The sequence below is a fragment of the Hyperolius riggenbachi genome, chromosome 8, assembly GCF_040937935.1.
Source record: "Hyperolius riggenbachi isolate aHypRig1 chromosome 8, aHypRig1.pri, whole genome shotgun sequence".
NCBI lineage: Eukaryota > Metazoa > Chordata > Amphibia > Anura > Hyperoliidae > Hyperolius > Hyperolius riggenbachi.
In genome coordinates, this window is record NC_090653.1 from 227,924,004 (window position 1) to 227,944,989 (window position 20,986).

At 44.4% G+C, this 20,986-nt stretch overlaps 1 protein-coding gene across 2 annotated transcripts in view; it reads right to left on the reverse strand.

The window, feature by feature from the left end:
- Positions 1–897: 897 nt before the first annotated feature.
- Positions 898–20,986, reverse strand: part of LOC137528473 (ras-related protein Rab-7a-like) — a 56,519-nt gene continuing 36,430 nt past the window's right edge. For both annotated transcript variants that reach the window (XM_068249762.1, XM_068249763.1), the window contains exons 5-6: positions 14,085–14,210; positions 898–1,283 (exon numbers count right to left, since the gene is read on the reverse strand). In XM_068249762.1, the coding sequence (XP_068105863.1) occupies positions 1,194–1,283; positions 14,085–14,210 (216 nt within the window). In that variant the 3' untranslated portion in view covers positions 898–1,193. The remainder of the gene's footprint in view (positions 1,284–14,084; positions 14,211–20,986) is intronic.

Below are 20,986 nucleotides of genomic sequence, written 5' to 3' on the forward strand. Positions count from 1 at the left end.
CAGTTCTGACAATGTCAGAAACAACTGATCTGCTGTATGCTTGTTATTATTATTATTATTATTATTATTTATTGTATTTATAAAGCGCCAACATATTACGCAGCGCTTGTTCAGGGTTTGTGGCTAAAAGTATTAGAGGCAGAGGATCAGCAGGACAGCCAGGCAAGTGATATTGTCTATTAAAAACCGCCAGGGGGCAGCGCAGCAGTTTTTTTTTTTTTTTTTTTTTTAAATCATGTATGATAGCCGATGTGCAGCGGCATCCCTCCACCTGCTTGCGATCAGGAAGGCTTCCCCCTCTAGGGGTCTAGGGGGGGGGGGGGTTTGGGGCGGCGGATGGCGGCGAATCGGCTCTGAGCGGCGGCGGTCGGTGTACTCACGCAGCTAGCAAAGTGCTAACTGCATGCAGCAAAAAATAAAAGTAAAAAAAAAAAATAATTATGCAAATCGGCCTAGCAGGGCCTGAGACATCCTCCTGCGCGGCTGGTTACTGCCAGGAAGGTTAAAAGAAAATAAATATGGCAACCTCCGTATCCCTCGTTACAGTTATCCTTTAAGGGTCCTTTTACACCTTCCATGTTTCAACATCACGGTATTCTCCCCCACCACAGCTCGTCACAGTGGCCATTACAGTCAATGGAACACACTGCCTGCAGTGCAATGCAATGGAAGTGTTCTGGGTCACGCACAAGCTGAAGCGGAAGTGCCATGTCTTTTCTCTTTGGGTCACACTGCAGCTATCATGTGCAGTGCGTATTGTCAGCTCTGATGCGTTGCAATTGTTCAAAACTGCACCACATTGCACCTCGTGTAAAAGGACCCTGAACGACTTCCCAGAGCAGAAAGCAGAGGAAAACAGTAACCAAAGTACTTGTAGCCCTTTAACAAATGACCAGCTACATTTTGCAATAGTTTATATTGACCAAAATAAATACACATTTCAGTTACTGAGAGAAGCACAGCAAGTGAATTCACCACTCCCCAAGTATAAAACCATAAATAGAATCATTGGCTGTGAAATGGAGCGCAGGAAGAGGCAGGATCTTCACAGAAAGTCATGCTGGAGGCAGGAAGTCACGCCCATTTCACACAGCAGACATTGTTCATACTGAACAGTTCCATAATCAGGCAATGCCAGTCTAGTGCATAATGCAGAGTCCTTATCCTCCTTCTCCAAGTAATGTGGCAAAAAGTTAACAGTTACATTTATTTTTGTGAGAATCTTCGTGATTTCCAGACAGGCAGATAGAATCTCCATTGACGTTCTCTGCAGGGGCTTCATGCTGTAAAACAAAGCAGGGGAATAGAAGGTAAAATGACTACCAATGCATTCATGTAAAAGGCAGACAAGGCTGTGTTCTCTATAAAAAAAAATCTTATACAATATGTAGTAAAATTCACACCGCTCCATATATTTCTCCTGGGTTTAAAGGCAGAGCAATGCCTGCTGGGAGGGAAGGCGTGGCCAAGCTTCTGCTCATAACCGTCGCAAATCAGGATGTAGGAGGGGGCGTGCTTCCACTTTTCCCCTCCTAGAATGACCAATGAAGTGGAATGCCACGGTTTGAGCAGCAGGCTCTGCAAAGAACCTTCTAATTGTTAGAAAAGACAAAAGAATTCACATAAAAACAAAACAGTGGTTTATCACAGTTACAGAAATGCTCGATGATATGTAAATAACCGTAAGTTCATTCAGCTTTTATGGTAATTCTATGCATATTCATGAAGCTCAAATAGACTGGGACTGCAGTGCTAAACCCCCCTAGTGACCAGGCCATTTTAAGCAAAATGTGCCACTGCAGCTTTAAGGCTAAGCTGCAGATCTGCACAACACAGCACACACGTGATTTCCCCCCCCCTTTTCTCCCCACCAACAGAGCTCTCTGTTGGTGGGGTCTGATCGCCCCCAGATTGTTTTTATTTTTGTTTACAAATATTTTTGTTTCTTTTTTTATTAAAAAAAAGCGTGTTCTTTTAAATCTATTCCCTCCCTCCCTCCCTCCTTCCCCACAGCCAGCCAATTGTGGCGATCGGCTGTCATAGGCTTCTGCCTATGAGAGCCGATCGCTCTCCAGTATCCCAGGGGGACAGCCGTGTCACATGGCTGTCCCCAGTACAGCGCTGCTGCCGATCGCAGCGCTGTACGGGTAAATAGACGGCGATCACGCCGTCTATCAGTCTCCCGATCGGCAATAGCCGCTCGGAGACTGAAGAGGGGGCGGAGCTCCGCCCTCCGAGAATGAGATGCGCGCGCAGCGTGCGCGCGATCTCATTCAAAACAGAGCCCCAGGACTTTACGCCAATTGGCGTTAGGCGGTCCTGGGGCTGCCGCCGCGGCCACGCCTACCGGCGTGACGTGGTCGGCAAGAGGTTAAATGCAGCCACTGATGTATCCAATTGGTCCATTTCCGAGCTGCATAAAATTAGCATAATATTTACATAAATTTAAAATTATTAGAATGTCATTGACCATCTCTAGTTTCAATGTGAGGTCACATGGGTATATACAGGGATGAGAATTCCCAGTTAACTGATATATATTATTGACTAACTAAACTTACCGACTTGTGAGGTGAATACCCCATAAACATCAATTCACAAAGAACAGAGCATGTGGTAAACCAAGTGAGATGTTGGAGCTGCCGGTAACTAACAAATAATGCATTCTTTATTACATCTTTCCCCATTTCCCATGCACTGCAATAATCCAGTAAAATGCCAAATGAAATACTGCATGATTGTTTAAAATTAAATACCACACAAGGTAAAATCTTTGGAAAATTTACAGAAAAACTGCATAACAATTCACAAACTATTACCGCATGTGTGAAAAGCTTAAATACTGTACTCAACTTTTTTTTCACCGCATAAGGTAAATTTACCTATCGTGACATTTTTACCAAGCAGGTCTTAGTGAACTGAGACCAATGTGTTTATTCCTAATCACAAGCAAAGCTTACTAATCATTTGATTACACTATTAATACATGTCAGCACCACAGAATATGTTGGCGCTTTATAAATCAATAATAATAATTATGTTTCCCCATTTAGTCTATGAACTGTATTACTGCAGAAGACCATTAGAGGGCATTTCCCCCTCACATCTATTCCTACCGTACACACAAAGCACACAGCTAAGAACACAATTCTTAGGGCAGTGAAGTGAGAGGGATATGGAGGCCGATATATATTTCTTTTTAACCAGGACTGTGGAGTCGGTACAAAAATCCTCTGACTCCCCGACGACTCTAATTTGCATATTACAATTCGGTTGATTGAAAGTATGTAACATGAAATTTGTCTCTTAACTGCCAACGCTTAGGAATTTTAAAAGACAACTGAAGTGAGAAGGATATGGAGACTGCCATATTTATTCCCTTTTAGCCTCCTTGCCGGTTATCCCGAGCTCAGCTCGCGGTAACCTGCGCAGGAGGATTTCCCAGGCCCCGCTGGGCCGATTTGCATAATTTTTTTATTGCACGCAGCACTTTGCTAGCTGCGTGCATATTTAGATCGCCGCCGATTTGCGGCTACCCACCGCGCCGCCCCCCCCCCTCCAGACCCCTTGCGCAGCCTAGCCAATCAGTGCCAGGCAGCGCTGAGGGGTGGATCGGGATTCCCTCTGATGTCCCGACGTCGGTGACGTCATCCTGCCCCGTCGCCATGGCCCTGGGCTCGCTACATGATTAAAAAAAAACAAAGAGATTCCTGTGTACACATCATACATACTGTACAGTCACAATCAGATATGTATATCTGACTTTAAAAATACGAGGACTGCTTTATTGAAGCAGCACAAGTGACTATGTTTTGATTGGTTTATTTCATTTTTGTGGACTAAGCACAGCTATTACTGTATGTATAAATTATTTATGATGACTATTATCTGAGAAATAGAACATTTTATCATATTTTCTATTTTAAATTACAGTTTAAATTCATTAGGAGTCGGTGCATTTTCTCTCGACTCCAGGTTGCCTGGCGTCCCGCTGATCTATTTTGGCTGCAGTAGTATTTGGACACCTGAAACAAACATGCAGCTAATCCAGTCAGAACACCTGATCAGCATGCTTGTTCACGGGCTATGGCTAAGGCCACATACACACATCAGACCATAGTCTTTTGAAAATGAAAGATCACAGACCAATCTTACCACCCTTCATGTAGTATGAGAGCCATACTCTACACAGTCTTTTTCTATGGAGCTGAACTCCCCATCAGAAAAATATCTTTGCAAGATGCTACACACAGATGCTGTACAGACACAAAAGATCAGTATCTGCAAAAGATCTGTTCCTGCCAAAGATCCGTTCCTGCCAATTGCATTCATAGTCTATGAGATCTGCAGATCATCATACACACCTTGTACTGCGCATGCGCAGAACTACTGCGCATGCGCAGTACAGCCCGGCGGACGTCCGATGACGTCAGAGCACCGGCGTGGGACGCAGAAGTACCAGGACTTGGAGCGCAGAAGAGCCCGACCTGGCAGCCGGCCTGGCCAGGTCGGGTCGGCCACCGGAGACCACCGGGAGCCTGCGGAGCGGCGGCGAGGGCACCTCCTGCCTGCCACGGGCTGGAGGAAGCCCCAGGTAAGTGGAAATTGATTTTTATTTTTCCTCCACCCTCCCTGAACCTTTCCTTTAAGGTTGCATTCACAGTGGGACGCTGCGGTTTAATGCGTCGTTAAAGTCGCAATGGCGTCAATTCACCAGAGATTACCAACCTATTTATCTCTTGGGAGGTAATTTACCTCCTGTGATATCTCCAAATAGCAATTCTCCAGAAGTATAGGGGAAAATATCGACAGAGAGAAATGCAAGAGATAAATGTGAGATAAGTATGAGATAAATAAGTGATAGTTAGTAGTTAGTTTTTCTCCAAATCACAATTCACCAGGGAAGAAAGGGGGTGTGGCCATTCATTATTTTTTCATCTCTTTATCCCCTGAATGAACCTGGAGATATCGTGGTTTTCACACAGCAGCTGCTGCTGTGGAAGATGGAGCCTTTTGAGCTTACTCTGTTAGGCCTGGTGCACACCAAAAACCGCTAGCAGATCCGCAAAATGCTAGCAGATTTTGAAACGCTTTTTCTTCTTTTTCTGTAGCGTTTCAGCTAGCATTTTGCGGTTTTGTGAAGCATTTTTGGTGTAGTAGATTTCATGTATTGTTACAGTAAAGCTGTTGCTGAACAGCTACTGTAACAAAAACCGCCTGGCAAACCGCTCTGAAGTGCCGTTTTTCAGAGCGGTTTGCGTTTTTCCTATACTTAACATTGAGGCAGAAACGCCTCCGCAATCCAAAATCTGCAGCAGCCCGGGAGTATGCGTTTCTGCAAAACGCCTCCCGCTCTGGTGTGCACCAGCCCATTGAAATACATCACACGCAGCCGCAAGCGGATCGCAAAACGCAGCCGAACCGCTCTGGTGTGCACTAGGCCTTAGAGCTTGCTTCTATTATGAGGAGACGAAGGCGCAGGAGGAGGGTCTGTTTAATCGCCCCTCGTATTTTTACTGAGACAGAGGTGGTGAAGAAGTTCAGACTCACTCGTGATATGATTTATGATATGATCCGGCAGTAAAAGGCGGGAATACTCTGGTCACGTAGTGGTAAAACTCCGCCTCCTACCCACAATGCTTCACTTTCAAGCTTACAGAGAGGAAAAGTATCCCATGTAAATCATTAATACCGATTACCTAACTCTCTGCTTTCTCACACTTTCCTCATGCATATCTCTCCATTATCCCCTGCTATCGAACATTTTTCTCTCTGTCCTCTCACACTGGTGAATTGACTCCAGAGAGTTAAAATACCTCATGAGATAAACTACCTACCTTTTTTCTCTTAGTAAATCCTCTCTGGTGAATTGACGCCAACGTGTCTGCATTAAGAGGTAACGCACTGCAAGTAGTCAGTTCCCACAATGCAACATTTTTCAACGCGACTTTAATGTCACACTGAACAGCCCATAGGATTAGCATTGCAGTGCGCCAAGCTGCGTTATAAGACTTTATAACGCAGCTCCGCAACGTGGCACTGTGAATGAGATATAGTTTCATTTTAACATAGGGGTCCTGTCCAAGTTGCCACCCCTCCTTGATCTGCATATATGGTATAACCCTTCAAAAAAAACCTTAAACGTTAATGTCCCCTCCATGTTGCTGCTGAAAATGGCCAAGGGCGGCCGATCAGTTTCAGGGTCAGCTATGCTTCGCACACGTTCCTGGATCCTCTCCCTCAGGGGACACATTGGTGTCAATTCACCAGAGAGGATTTACTAAGAGAAAAAAGGTAGGTAGTTTATCTCATGAGGTATTTTAACACTCTGGAGTCAATTCACCGGTGTGAGAGGACAGAAAGAAAGGTGTTGGATAGCAGGGGATAATGGAGAGATATGCATGAGGAAAGTGTGAGAAAGCAGAGAGTTAGGTAATCGGTATTAATGATTTACATGGGATACTTCTCCTCTCTGTAAGCTTGAAAGTGAAGCATTTTGGGTAGGAGGCGGAGTTTTACCACTACCTGACCAGAGTATTCCCGCCTTTTACTGCCGGATCGTATCATTAATCATATCACGAGTGATTCTGAACAGTAAAATTATCAAGAACTGTTCTCTCACGAAAAATACGAGGGGAGATTAAACAGACCCTCCTCCTGCGCCTTCGTCTCCTCATAATAGAAGCAAGCTCTAAGGCTTAGTGCACACCAGAGCGGTTCGGCTGCGTTTTGCGATCCGCTTGCGGCTGCGGATATGCTTGGGTAATGTATTTCAATGGGCTGGTGCACACCAGAGCGGGAGGCGTTTTGCAGAAACGCATACTCCCGGGCTGCTGCAGATTTTGGATTGCGGAGGGGTTTCTGCCTCAATGTTAAGTATAGGAAAAATGCAAACCGCTCTGAAAAACGGCACTTCAGAGCGGTTTGCCAGGCGGTTTTTGTTACAGTAGCTGTTTAGTAACAGCTTTACTGTAACAATACATGAAATCTACTACACCAAAATCGCTTCACAAAACCGCAAAATGCTAGCTGAAAAGCTACAGAAAAATAAGAAAAAGCGTTTTAAAATCTGCTAGCATTTTGCGGATCTGCTAGCGATTTTTGGTGTGCACCAGGCCTAACAGAATAAGCTCAAAAGGCTCCATCTTCCACAGCAGCAGCTGCTGTGTGAAAACCACGATATCTCCAGGTTCATTCAGGGGATAAAGAGATGAAAAAATAACGAATGGCCACACCCCCTTTCTTCCCTGGTGAATTGTGATTTGTAGAAAAACTAACTACTAACTATCACTTATTTATCTCATACTTATCTCACATTTATCTCTTGCATTTCTCTCGGTCGATATTATCCCCTATACTTCTGGAGAATTGCTATTTGGAGATATCACAGGAGGTAAATTACCTCCCAAGAGATAAATAGGTTGGTAATCTCTGGTGAATTGACGCCATTGGCCTCAATTCACTAAAAACTTATCTCCTGTCTTTAATAACTCTTCTAGAGTTGTTACCATGGTGATAAGGCATGTAGTATTCAGGAAACATTTTACCTCAGGCAAGCCTAAAGTTAACTCTTCTGTCTTTAAATTAACTCTCCAATCCTTAAAATAACTCCAGAGTTAAAGACAGGCTGTTAATTAGCTGCATGTGAAAATAACTACAGAGGAGGTAAACTAACTACAGGAGGTGGTAAACTAACTACAGGAGGTGGTAAACTAACTACAGGAGGTGGTAAACTAACTACAGAGGAGGTAAACTAACTACAGAGGAGGTAAACTAACTACAGAGGAGGTAAACTAACTACAGAGGAGGTAAACTAACTACAGAGGAGGTAAACTAACTACAGAGGAGGTAAACTAACTACAGAGGAGGTAAACTAACTACAGAGGAGGTAAACTAACTACAGAGGAGGTAAACTAACTACAGAGGAGGTAAACTAACTACAGAGGAGGTAAACTAACTACAGAGGAGGTAAACTAACTACAGAGGAGGTAAACTAACTACAGAGGAGGTAAACTAACTACAGAGGAGGTAAATTAACTACAGAGGAGGTAAATTAACTACAGAGGAGGTAAATTAACTACAGAGGAGGTAAATTAACTACAGAGGAGGTAAATTAACTACAGAGGAGGTAACTTAAGGAATGAAGAGGTAAGATAACTCTCACGTGTGGATGTAAGTTTTCTCTTGCCTTATTATCTCTAGCATGATCTTAGTGAATTGAGGCCATAGTCTTACCAACATACATCATTTTTTCATGTTTTGGAGACACGCACACTTTGAAACATATCACTTTTCTCCACAAATTTGCATACATTGCATCCACCGCACCTGTACACTTTAATGGGCTTGGGTGGTAACCTGAAGAGACCTGAATTGGCCACACTAAAGCAAGAAAGGCTTTTCACCTCCGCTCGCGCGAGATGGTCTCCAAGGGTGGTCGCCCTCCTGCCATCGGGGGGGGGGGGAATGGACCCACCACTCTTGCCAACTAGGGATCAGCTGTCAGCATAACCTGGTGCTTCTGAAGGGACCTTAGTCGCGAAAATCTCAAACTTTAAAATATATGTAAACATATACAATTAAGTACGTTTCTTCCAGAGTAAAATGAGCCATAAACTACTTGTCTCCTATGTTGCGGTCACTTACAGTAGATAGTAGAAATCTGACAGAAGTGACAGGTTTTGGACTAGCCCATCTCTTCACGGTGAGTGGGGGTTCACAGGGATTTCTTTATTCTCAAAATGCACTTAGTGACAACTGCCAAAAAAAAGGTGTCGGCAAGCAGGAAGGCTGGTCAGCATCTTTGTATAAATCTTTTTCAGGGAATGTCTTTATAAAGAATAAAGGCCATGCTGAGAATCCCCTATGGAGAGATGGACTAGCCCAAAACCTGTCGGTAATGTCAGATTTCTACTACTTACTGTAAATGCCAGCAAAATAGGAGAGAAGTATTTTAAGGCTTATTTTACTCAGGAAGAAATGTACTTATTTGTATGCGTATTAAAATTTACAATTTTTGAGACAATTCTTCTGGAAGGTCATACTTCAATGGTTCCATTGTGTCCCATATTTAGAAAGATCACTGAAAGCCTGGGACTGATCGCTTAAAGAGAATCTGTATTGTTAAAATCGCACAAAAGTAAACATACCAGTGCGTTAGGGCAGTGTTTCTCAACATTTTTTTGGTATGTACCCCTTTTAAAACCTTGTACTCACCAAGTACCCCCTAGCATAGTAAACATTATCACAAGTACCCCTTGACAAATATATATTTAATTGTAGTACATGATAATTGGTTCTAAACAATTTCCAAGCATTTACCATTGCTTTTAATTAGCCCAAAAACACTAATTTGGTGTTTAAATAAGATTTTATCATTTTCTAAGACTCTTAATTTGTTATTCTTGGTGAAGTATATCAAGTCCGAGTACCCCCTGGCACCATCAGAAGTACCCCCTGGGGTACGCGTACCACACATTGAGAACCTAGGCGTTAGGGGACATCTATTACCCTCTGTCACAATTTCGCCGCTCCTCGCCGCATTAAAAGTGGTTAAAAACTGTTTTAAAAAGTTTGTTTATAAACAAACAAAATGGCCACCAAAACAGGAAGTAGGTTGATGTACAGTATGTCCACACATAGAAAATACATCCATACACAAGCAGGCTGTATACACCCTTCCTTTTGAATCTCAAGAGATCATTTATGTGTTTCTTTCCCCCTGCAGCTATCGTCCACTGAAGTGTCAGGCTGTTTCTTCCTGCAGAGTGCAGACAGCTCTGCCTGTATGTAATTCCTCAGTATGTGAAAGCCCAGCCAGGTCAGAGGAGGATTTATCCAGCTTGTAAAAAGATAAGAGATAAGCTTCCCTAATCTAAATAATACACAGGCAGTGTGCAGAGAGGGGCCTGGAGTGGGGAGATGCATAACAGAACCACAACACTGAAAAACTTGGCAGCCTTCCAGACACAGGCTGACAAGTCTGACAAGAGAGATAGGTTGATTTATTACAGAGATGGTGATAGTAGAACGTGCTGCAGTAAGCCAGAGCACATTAGAATAGCTTTTGGAACTTGTAGGATGATAAAAAACAGGATGCAATTTTTGTTACGGAGTCTCTTTAAGGGCCCGTTCAGACTGCATGCGTTTCCAACAGAGTTTTGGAAATGCGTGCAGGAGGTCGACACGCACATCAGACAGTGCATAGAGTGCACTGTCTGATGTTCACACTGCATGCGTTCCGGACCTGTGCGGTCCGGGAACGCATGCTGCACGCAGATTTTGTCTAAACGCGTGGCTGTCCCATTCACTTTTCAGTGATTTGATCAGCCACGCAACGCACACAAACGCGGATGGCGTGCATTAGTACGCGTTGCGGTCCGCACGTGTTCTTAATAGTATTGATAGTGGAGCACTCCTCTTAAAGCCAGGTGGATGTGCCTTGGTGTGACCAGCTGCACTCCAGTCACTCAATTGTAGAATCCACAGAGACCGGCACCATCCAAGTTTAACGAAGCTCTTTTATTTATCAATAGATCAGCATTACAGCAATAAGATGCGACGTTTCAAGGCAGCCGCCCCTTTATCAAGCTATGCTGTGTAAATGACAATGTCCTGAAACGTCGCATCTTATTGCTGTAATGCTGATCTATTGATAAATAAAAGAGCTTCGTTAAACTTGGATGGTGCCGGTCTCTGTGGGTCCGCACGCGTTACGCACGCATGGCCATCCGCATTTGTGATCTGAACGGGCCCTAAGGCTTTTCTTCAGGATCTCGACGGAGTAACATCTACAAATTCTTTGTTCCTATCCAAGATCCTCTGTAGCCTCTTTCTCTGAATCTATCCAGCATATTGTCTATCTCTGTGTAAAGAATCATCGCTGTATCATTTTTACACAAACCAGCTGCCCGAGAGAGATGAGCCCCGTATGAGTGACAGAGAGTGGAAGAAACTGCCAGCACGAAGCAAGGAATTCCCAGCATTTGCTTTACGAAAGGTCACACTCAACCGTCCCATCACCCTTGTGCAGCCACAAATCAAGAAAAGATACTGTATACAAGATCTATCCCAGGTATCAGTGAGCCTGACATTATAATCATTTTTGTTAAAGTGGACCTGAACTCTTGCACAGGACAGAAGGAAAAACGAGAGAAAAGCAACCTGTATGTAGTTAGAGAGTTTAGCCTGTCTGATCCCCCTCATCTGTAACTAAACACCACTGTAATTTGATCTCTTCAGCTGTGTCAGTTCAGGAATCTCCTCTGCCACGGCAGAGCTGCTAATTTGTAAATGCAGGATGTTAACAATATGCCTGCTTCCACGAAAGCAGAAAGTAGACACACTGCAGATTAATTGCAGTATTTGTATAAACTGTAACAAAAATGTTTTTCTGTAAAGGTTATTATGCAGTTGTGTATCGTTTAGAGCTGAGAGGAAGTTCTGAGTTCAGGTCCGCTTTAAAGTGGATCAGAGATGAAAAACTAACTATAACAAGTAACTTGCCTATATATCTTATCTAAAGTTTAGATGGTTTACACAGCAAATCTAGCTGCAAACAGCTTCACTGGATTATTAATATATCTTCCTGTGATACAGTGACAGCAGCCATGTTTGTAAACATTACACAGAGGCAGGCTTATCTGCATCTTTTGTGGAAAAAAAAAAACCTAATCCCCCCTCCTCCTCCCTCCGAAATCTCTGGCTAGTAATACCTCCCCCTCCTCCTGCCCAGACTGAGCTCCCATGAGCCCTTGCTACTGCCTGAAAGTGCCAAGGCTCTCTGAAAAACTGTGGGCGAGGCTTGTTTAGTTTATAGGGAATGAGAGTATTAAAACAAAAAAAAAAGTATTTGGCTTGAGGAATGCCCTATAAACAATAGGAAAGGAAAAAATTATGCAATGAGTAAAAGTTCATCTCGGATCCACTTTAAGTTCTTCAATGAACTCAGTGGAAACAGCCCATTGGTTTTATATTGACAGTTCTAATGTGTTTGTTTGTGTGCAGCATGGTGGAAATTCAGCCCATCTGAAGCCTGCATTTGGAAAAGCTCCATAAATGTGCTTTCATTCTCTTCCAGAATGCATAATAAGGAGCTGGATTGTGACCTCACCAGACAGACACAGTATGGGTAGCACAACACCTGTTTTGGTTGTCCAAGCACCCTTTATCTAGCCATATTCCAAGATAACAGTGATCACTCAGCATGCCCAGACTGAGGGTGCCTGAGACAGGTGTTGTGCTACTCACGCCTTTTCTGTCTAGTGTGCTGGATGAAGCTCCTGGTTATGCATTTTGGAAGAGAGTCAAAGTAAATGTATGACTCCCATTTCCTTGTGAAGGCTATAATTACTTTCTATTCTTTAGCGCTGTAACATCCTCCTAGTGTATGGGTGGCTTTTCTGTTGTCTTTATAAACTACTTATACTTTATATAGGTTCAAAGAATGTATATAAAGGATTTTTAACCGTTTCCCAGATTTTTCTACTTCCGCTTCTCTCCATCACTGGAGGTTGGAGATAGAGATAAATCTAATTTCCTCCTCTGTCCCTTCCAGTCAGCTGACTACTCTTTTCCCTGCTTTCTGCAAGCTGAAATGACTTATCACAGCACAGCAGTAGCAAGTATACAAACTTATTTAGCTAAATAAAATTAAAGGGAATCTTAACCACTCAAGTACCAGCGGTCTCTGTCCCCTTAAAGCACACCCGAGGCAAAAATAAACGAATTCATTCAAACATTGTATCCATCTTCCGCCTCCTAAAAATGACTTTAAGATATTCTTTTTAAGTTTCAACTGTTTTATTGTTTTTGCTCAATGACATTCATTGAAGTATGCCAGAATTAAAATCTATGAACGATTGACCCCTTTTAACTCTTTTCTGCCCTCAGAAGCCATTTTCTGCTAGGAAAGTGTTTTATAGTTGGAATTTCTTATCAGTGAGGGTCACACTGTAGTCACTTCCTGGCTGAGTCAGGACTGAGTCAGACACTTAAGGCCCATACACACGGGCTACAACTGTTGCTGGAAACACCTGGCGCGTGCAGGTCCTCCGTGTGTATGAGGCGTGCGCAAGGAACTGTTGCTAATCAGAGCTGTCGCCAGGCGATTGACTTGGCCAATCGCCGGCAACAGCTGTTGCAGGAACAGTCGCTAGTCTCAAGTCGGTGCGGTCGTGTGTATGCTAGTCTCTAGCAACTCGTGAGTCCGAAAGTTCATTGAACCTGTGACAGAAGCTGCTGAGCAACAGTTTCCGCTATGTTGCAGACAGGTTGTTGCCGCGTGTATACAATCATCGTTGTATACAACTGTCGTTGCTGGAGACTTTCAACTGTTGCTTGTCTCCATGCAACTGCAGACATCTGTGCCTTGTGTGTATGTAGCTTTATGTACCGGATATTTAACTCTTTCAGGCAGAAAAAGAAAAAAAAAAGGAACAGCATAGTTATTTGTGTCCTAGACACTGTACATATCCATGTCTATCTCATCAAGTCACCTTGGGTATCCTTTTACGGACCCGAGACCGCTGGTACCCAAAAGAGCGGAAAACCGACAAATAAAGACAAATCACAGTCACCAACGCACGTCGGGAACCTGGGCCACCCACGCTGCGGCGGGAAGACAGCAGCGAGATCAGCGGGAGCGACGAAAGCGGCGAGAACACATGGCGTCTGTGTCGTGGGCACAGGAGTTTGTGAAAAGGAAAAAATATTTCTCATGGGAAAGGGGGTATCCTGCTACTGATAGGGATCAAGTTCAATCCTTGGTTACGGTTTCTCTTTAAAAGGTGACACCTGAAGTGGCCGACCTAACTTTTTCTAATGGAGCAACAGAAAGAAATTGTGTCCGGCACAAGAAGTGAGGAAACACACCCCAATTTCATTTAAATTTAAACATTTCACTTTACTAAATGGCTATTGAATGGAAAGCAATACGGTTTTATAAAACATGCAATCAACCAGCTCTACCATGATTTTACCAAACCACAATCTGGTTACCGTGTGTTACTGCCCTGTATATAGGATTACTGTACTTTGAGCTGCCATAAATACATTAGAATGCACCATATTACGATGGTACGTACATATTTCAGGGCTAGCCGGACAGCTCCTAGAAAAGCCTCCTCAACATTCATGGATTCCTTGGCGCTTGTTTCATAGTATTCTGCATTATGCGTCTTGCACCATTCCTGAGCCTGGCGAGGGGATACCTGCAAACACATATGGAGGAATGAGAAGGATTCTGATTGTATACAAACATCTCTTAGAAATACTGTAGCTTAGTGAGGATGTCACTAAATATGCCGTACCTCACACTAGAAACCATTTTCTAGTTCTACAACTACTGTCAAACCAAGGATAGAAGGCAAGGCATAGCAATAGTCCTAGCAGCCGTAGCAGCTGCTATGGGGACCTGGTGGTACTTCTTGTATTCACCAACTTTCTTGTGTTCCTCCACCCTGTAATTTTATCTAAGTGCCCATGGACTATATGCAATGTAGATCACATGAGAATGCAAATCTCCCAGTTAGCTCATATCCATAGGGTAGAGCCAGGTGGCATTTCTCAAGAATGCCTTCATTTTATGGCCCCCCATGAAAGTTCTGCTATGGGGCCCATAATGTCTAGCTACGCCACTGATAGGACATTTTGCAATTTTAGCTCTTATAGCGCTTGGGCATGGTGATGGGCTGCCCTCCATGGGAGGGAAGGGTGATGCTCGCTGTGAGTCAGGGCAGGTGTAATTTGGCTCTAAAGTCTTCCCATAACTGCACCAGCCATTAGTATTATTAAATGCTATTCATAAAGTGCTTGCATATTACGTAGCGCTGTACAATCGATAGGGGAGACATTACAGCATTAAAGTTTCCCAAGGACATTATAGCATCAAAAAGAGAAAGTGCACCTCTATGGAACAATACCATGTACATGGTATTGGACCATAGGGGCACTCTCTTTACCCTTTGGTTTTAGACCGGTTGTACACTATAGCGGTGCAGTGATCGTGCGGCAGGGGAGTCTGCACAAATACATCTTCATATGACACTGTGGCACAGTGCGCCAACAGAGCCCTGCACAGGCCCGCCCCCTGCTCAGCAGTGTTCTCCCTAGGCTCTTTTAGCCAGGTGCTGCACCCGGCTAGTTTTGGTGAGCACCCGGCTGTTATCAGCTCACCTCCTCCTATTCTGTAAGCCAGAGGTGCCCACACGTTTTCACCTTGAGAGCTACTTTAAAAAAAATTGGCAAATGAAAATGGTCTACCTATGTACTACTTTAGGAGCACACTTGAATATACAGAATGGAAAAAGTAGTGGGGTCGGGATCTACCATGAAGGCCTTTGCGATCTACCTAATGGGCACCCCTGCTGTAAGCAGAGTTGCACACAGAAGCACCGGCCCTGCATTCTCTCATCTCGCCCCACCCGGCTACTTTTTCATGCCACCTGGCTGGAAAAAAATTCTGGGGAGAACACTGCTCAGCGACGTACGTCATCAGGATTCCCGTCGGTCTGTGCATGTGCACTGCACTCCGCAGTTTATGCAGTGATTGTGCCACCCATTGACATGCATTACTACATGATTTGCACAGTAGGTGTGACTCATGCGGTAACGCACTGCTGACATTGTGACAGCATTGCAGTGAAATCTACACTTCCATTGCGCCGCATCGCGCCAGTATGAACATCTACACAGACTTTCACTAAGGCGCCCAGTGTGCAAGGGGCCTTAGTCACACATCAAATCCCACACGGAGCTGCTCTGGAGGGTACCGGCATCCCGCCCTGATAGAGAAGACTTGGGAGGAATCTTTTATATCAGCTCATTGGACTAAATATCCTTTATGTCCAACTTTCTCTGCACACAGAATATTTCTTATCTGTCCCTAGAACTATCAGGGGACAGTCTCCTGGGAACATACCAGCAGGATACTAATTTTGGACGAGTGCTATAAAGGTGAAAGTGCTAACACTGCCCATCCATTCTAGCGCATGTAACTTGTACTTCCATACACATCTGTTGCCATCAGACATTTGCCTGGAGCTCAGAACTGAGCCGGCCAGACATCAGGGGATGGTTATATATCCACACACAAACCAAGCTTGTCTGTCTGGCTATGTGTGTCTATTAAGAGGGCAGGTCTGTCACCTGGCTGTCTACAACTGCCAGGTGGCCCAAATGTGGGGGTCTCGGGATATACTCAAGCCAGTAATCATTAGTGACATCTCCGCACACAACGTGAGTAATATAATAAAACTGAGCACTAATGATTGCATAAGCCATGTGCAGAGTGCATCAGTGCTGGTACAATTGGTGACTGTGTTAATACCCCCTTCCCCCCCCCCCCCCCCCCGCGCCGTCAGATCGGAATGTGTGCCAGACCTTTAATGTAGCGGTGTGAATAAGTCTTTTACTAGTCCACACTGCGATTCCCTCTGCTGATCATTTGCAGTCTCATTGCTATGATCCCTGCAGTGGCGCATGTGATAAGAGTCACCACTAGAGGGCGACATAACAATGAGCCGGCAACTGACAAGCTACAGAGGGAAAGGAACGCTTACTGGAGTATAGCAAGCATGATCATTTTCAATCTTTTTTAGTCCCCTACACTTTCCTCGTGGTTTTGCGTCACCATGAGCAGCTTGGTTACTCTATTGTACTGCTCCAAGCCCTATCCTAGAGAGCCACTGCTATGCGCTGATGAGAACCAAAAGTCCAAAACATACTGTCTGCATGTTGGGTTTATGTGGATCTGTAAAATTTTAAGCTATAGGCTCACTATACACCAGCGGTTCTGGATGGGAACCTGGCATCATGGGCAAAAAAAATAAATAAAAATTGTTCATTCAGGAGCGATGCATTATGGGAAACCACAGTTGCTCACTTAAAGCTGAATTATCACAAATACCAATAAGAACAACTTCTGTTTTAAGAAGGCACACTACACACGTTGCTTTTTAGGAGGGTTTTTCGGTCTCTTTAACCATCCTGGCGGTATGGACGAGCTCAACTCGTCCATTACCACCGGAGGCTGCCGCTCAGGCCCTGCTGGGGCGATTTTCCTCAAATAAAAAGCAGCACACTCAGCCGGCACTTTGCCAGCCGCGTGTGCTACCTGATCACCGCCGCAGCGCGGCGATCCGCTGCGTGCAGCGGCGAAGGAGGGCCCCCCCAGCCGCCGGAACCCAGCGCAGCCGGAACAAATAGTTCCGGCCAGCGCTAAGGGCTGGATTGGAGGCGGCTGACGTCCATGACGTCACTCCGCTCGTCGCCATGGCGACGAGGCAAGCAAAACAAGGAAGGCTGCTCATTGCAGCCTTCCTTGTTAATTCTGATCGCCGGAGCGCCCTCTAGCGGGCTTTCATGCAGCCAACTTTCAGTTGGCTGCATGTAATAGTTTTTTTTTTAATTTAAAAAAAAAAAACCCTCCCGCAGCCGCCCTGGCGATCTTAATAGAACGCCAGGGTGGTTAAAGGCTTGTTCACACTAAGGGCATCTTTGCCCTTTTTCAAGCGCAGGCCATAAAAAAAAAAATCGCCCTAAAAACGTTTGTGCAATGATTCCCTATGAGAGAGTTCACATCTGATCCATTTCTGATCCGCTCAGCAAAGAGCTGCCTGTACCACTTTTGAGGAGATTTCCCTATAATGGCAGGTATAGGAAAAATGCAAAGCATCACAAGATTGCTTTGTGTATCAATTGCATTCGTGTTTTTAAGAATACATTGTATTTATTCTTTGCCGGGTCAAAGAGTTCACTTCCTGACTTGCATCGGGGAGTGAATTACAAAATTGCTCTGAAAAAGCTCTTAGAAAAGTGCTTTTTACAAAAACACAGTGCGCAGTGGAGCGCCAGGAGGCGGGGAATAACAGCGCACAAAAACACAAAACGCTTGAGTTTTCGTTTTTAGATGTGAACGAGGCCTTAGTCCACTATACTTTCCTAGTGGTTCTGGGTCACCCCGGGCTACTTGGGTATTCTAAAGAATTGCTACAGACTAATGCCTAATGCTGCTGCATTTCCTACCCTTGGCCTATACATTGATTTTTTTTCCAGAATAGTGTGGAAAGGGGGTTTTGGTGATTTTCATTGCTGCCTATCTTCACAAGTGAATCCCATCAAATTGGGGGCAGTTGGGTTCAGACGGGATACAAAGGCATTTTTCTCTGCCTCATGACATGCCTCTGTGTGTCCCCACACCGCTCTCTGCCTCCCAACCCCCCCCCCCCCCCCCCCCCTTGTGCTATCACCCTCTGAAACTGGCAGCAACAATTGTGGCTAATCTTGAGGTGAAAGGAGGAGAGGTAGTCCCTGCTCAACACGCCCACTGGGGGCATACCTGCAGACCTTCTCCAGCTGCCATTGGGCAGCTGTCTCTCCCAGGCCACTCCCCCGCCTCCTTGTACGCAGTTCTCGTTTCAGCGTGATAAACCTCAGAGGTCAAGGAAATGAAAGTAACCCACTGCAGGCTACAGGAGGGGCAGAGAGCGGCGGAGATGGCAGCTACCTGAACTGCCAAGTCCCCCGGATCATGTAGCATTGTTTTTTTGTTTTTTATTCAAGTCCCCACCTCTGGGTCCCTTTAAAGAGGCACTTTAACCTAATCAGTAGCTGATACCCCCTAGATCATCAAGGGGGTCTGTATGGCTGATATTGTGGTGAAACCCTGCCTACAGTGTAATGTCAGGAGTTTCCCTGTCTGTGAACCTTGTTGCATTGTTGGAAAAAACAGCTGTTTCCAACTGCCAAGCAACCAGTATCTCACTCTGTGTATATCTATATCGGTTAAAAAAACAAAAAGCTTTTAGCCTATCGCAAGGTTAGTGGGTGTGGCTATAAATAGCAGTTGGTGCATTCTATTTTTTTTCTTCCCTGCCAGTAGTAAAGATGATGACATGCAAGCTCACTGAACTTGAACATGGCGAATATCATTTTATCTCTCTTATTTTTTTTACTTCTCACTTTGTAGTCATTGGGAAGGTGCCAATTAGAGCCAAACTGTCTTGGAGGAAGATGGTAGTCACAGATGATGTTGGGGACCCCGTATTGGTAACTATGGAGGGGTGAGGAGTACAGTGATACATTAGCTGGAGAGAGGTGGTAATTCGAGAAATTATGAAATGGGGCTCTAATTATCTGGTGGAGACAAATCTATAGAAAAGTTAAGTTATGCTGGGAATACACAATGCATTTTTGCAGCAGATAGATGGCTCAATAATTTCCGACATGTCCAATCGTTTTGCCGCTTGATTTCTCATAGAGGAGAATGGAAAAAGGAGCGGAAGACAAGAGAATCGAGCTGCATAAACGATCGAGTGGATCATTCAGAAACAGCCTTACCGGTCCGCCGACAGCGCGTACACACGCGCTACTGTCAGCTAAAAGACCGCCCAGCAGAAGGGTCCGGCGGACCCGTCGTTGCCTTTTGTAGTGCGTGTTTTCGCACCTTTATACTTGGCCTAAAGAAAAACAAAACAAAATCTTTATTTTCTTTTCAAGATAAGTGAGCAGAGTTTCAGAGTTTTGCTTTAATTCAGGATGTGCCTTCGTAAAGCCTGGTACACACCATGCAATTTCCCATCAGATAGATGGGTCGAAATGATAATTTCCGACAGGTCCGATCATTTTTCTGATCGCTTTGCATAGAAATGATCAGAAAATAGTTCAGAAAAAACGTTCGGTCAGAAATTATCTACTGACCCATCTATCTGATGGGAAATTGCATGGTGTGTACCAGGCATAACACTGCACAGATTTCTTTCCCTTCCCTTTATAAGCGCACACACACAGAAAGTAGTATATACCAGAAATGAGTGAAGATAGATTGCATGTTCTGTGTTTTGTTCCCAAGGTCTGGATCCGCCTAAAGCTTTCTAAATAATTCCAAGTCACATGAACGCTCTAAAGAAAGCTCCTTTGTGATTACACAGTGAAAGTTGTACTTTTCAGCATATTTCTGTTCCAAGATAGTTTCTTGCAACTTTATTAAAAAGGAGACCTGCAGTTAGGGCCCTTCCACACCACATTGCGTTACCATCACAATAAACAGTGCTGAAAAGTAACACTGCTTATTAGATGTACGGTGCAACCATAAAGTGAAGCATACAGGGCAATAAAAGTATGCTTCCCTGCCACTGTAAACACGTACATTGTCCGTCTGGTAAACGCAGAGCATGCTGTGTGTTATGATGGGACCCACTGCATAGTCTGCACCCTATGTGAACATACCATAGAAATATCATTGCATGGTGTTGGGATGCGATGACATTGTCCGTTGTGATGGAACGCAACAGGATCAGTGTGAAAGGATAAATGCTCTTACACTCATCCAACTAAGTGCACAACTAATACCACAACAAGACCAACACCATGACAAAAATTTTATGAGCTCTAACCAACTAAACGACCAACTCATTTAAATACTGCATGCGCAAGGAAATGACAAACCGCAAGACACAGCTGCATTCAAAACACCAATGTTGTTCAAACAACATCGTACACACCTGGCCAACTGCACGATATCAGCCCAACAGTCTTGTGAGTCGATTGACCGGATGGATCGGGCAAACCGCCTTTTATCAGTCGGTCATTGGTACCTTCAAAGCAGCAGAAAATGTTCTGCAACCTTCCCCAGATTTGTGCTTCGAGACAATCCTGTCTCGGAGGTCTACAGACAATTCCTTTGACCTCATGCTTGGTTTGTGCTCTGACATGAACTGTCAACTGTGGGACCTTATATAGGCAGGTGTGTGTGTCCCTTTTCCAAATCATGTCCAAGCAACTGAATTTACCACAGGTGGACTCCTATTAACCCTCCTGGCGGTTCATTTTTTCTGCCAATTGGGCAGAAATCCATTAAAAAAAAAAAAAAAAAAATTTGTTTCATGTAAAGCTACCAGAGTGGGAGCTACATGAAACACCACTAGAGGGCGCATGTGTCCCTCTAGTGCGATAGTCGCCGGCATCAATAGCAAACAGGGGAACGCGT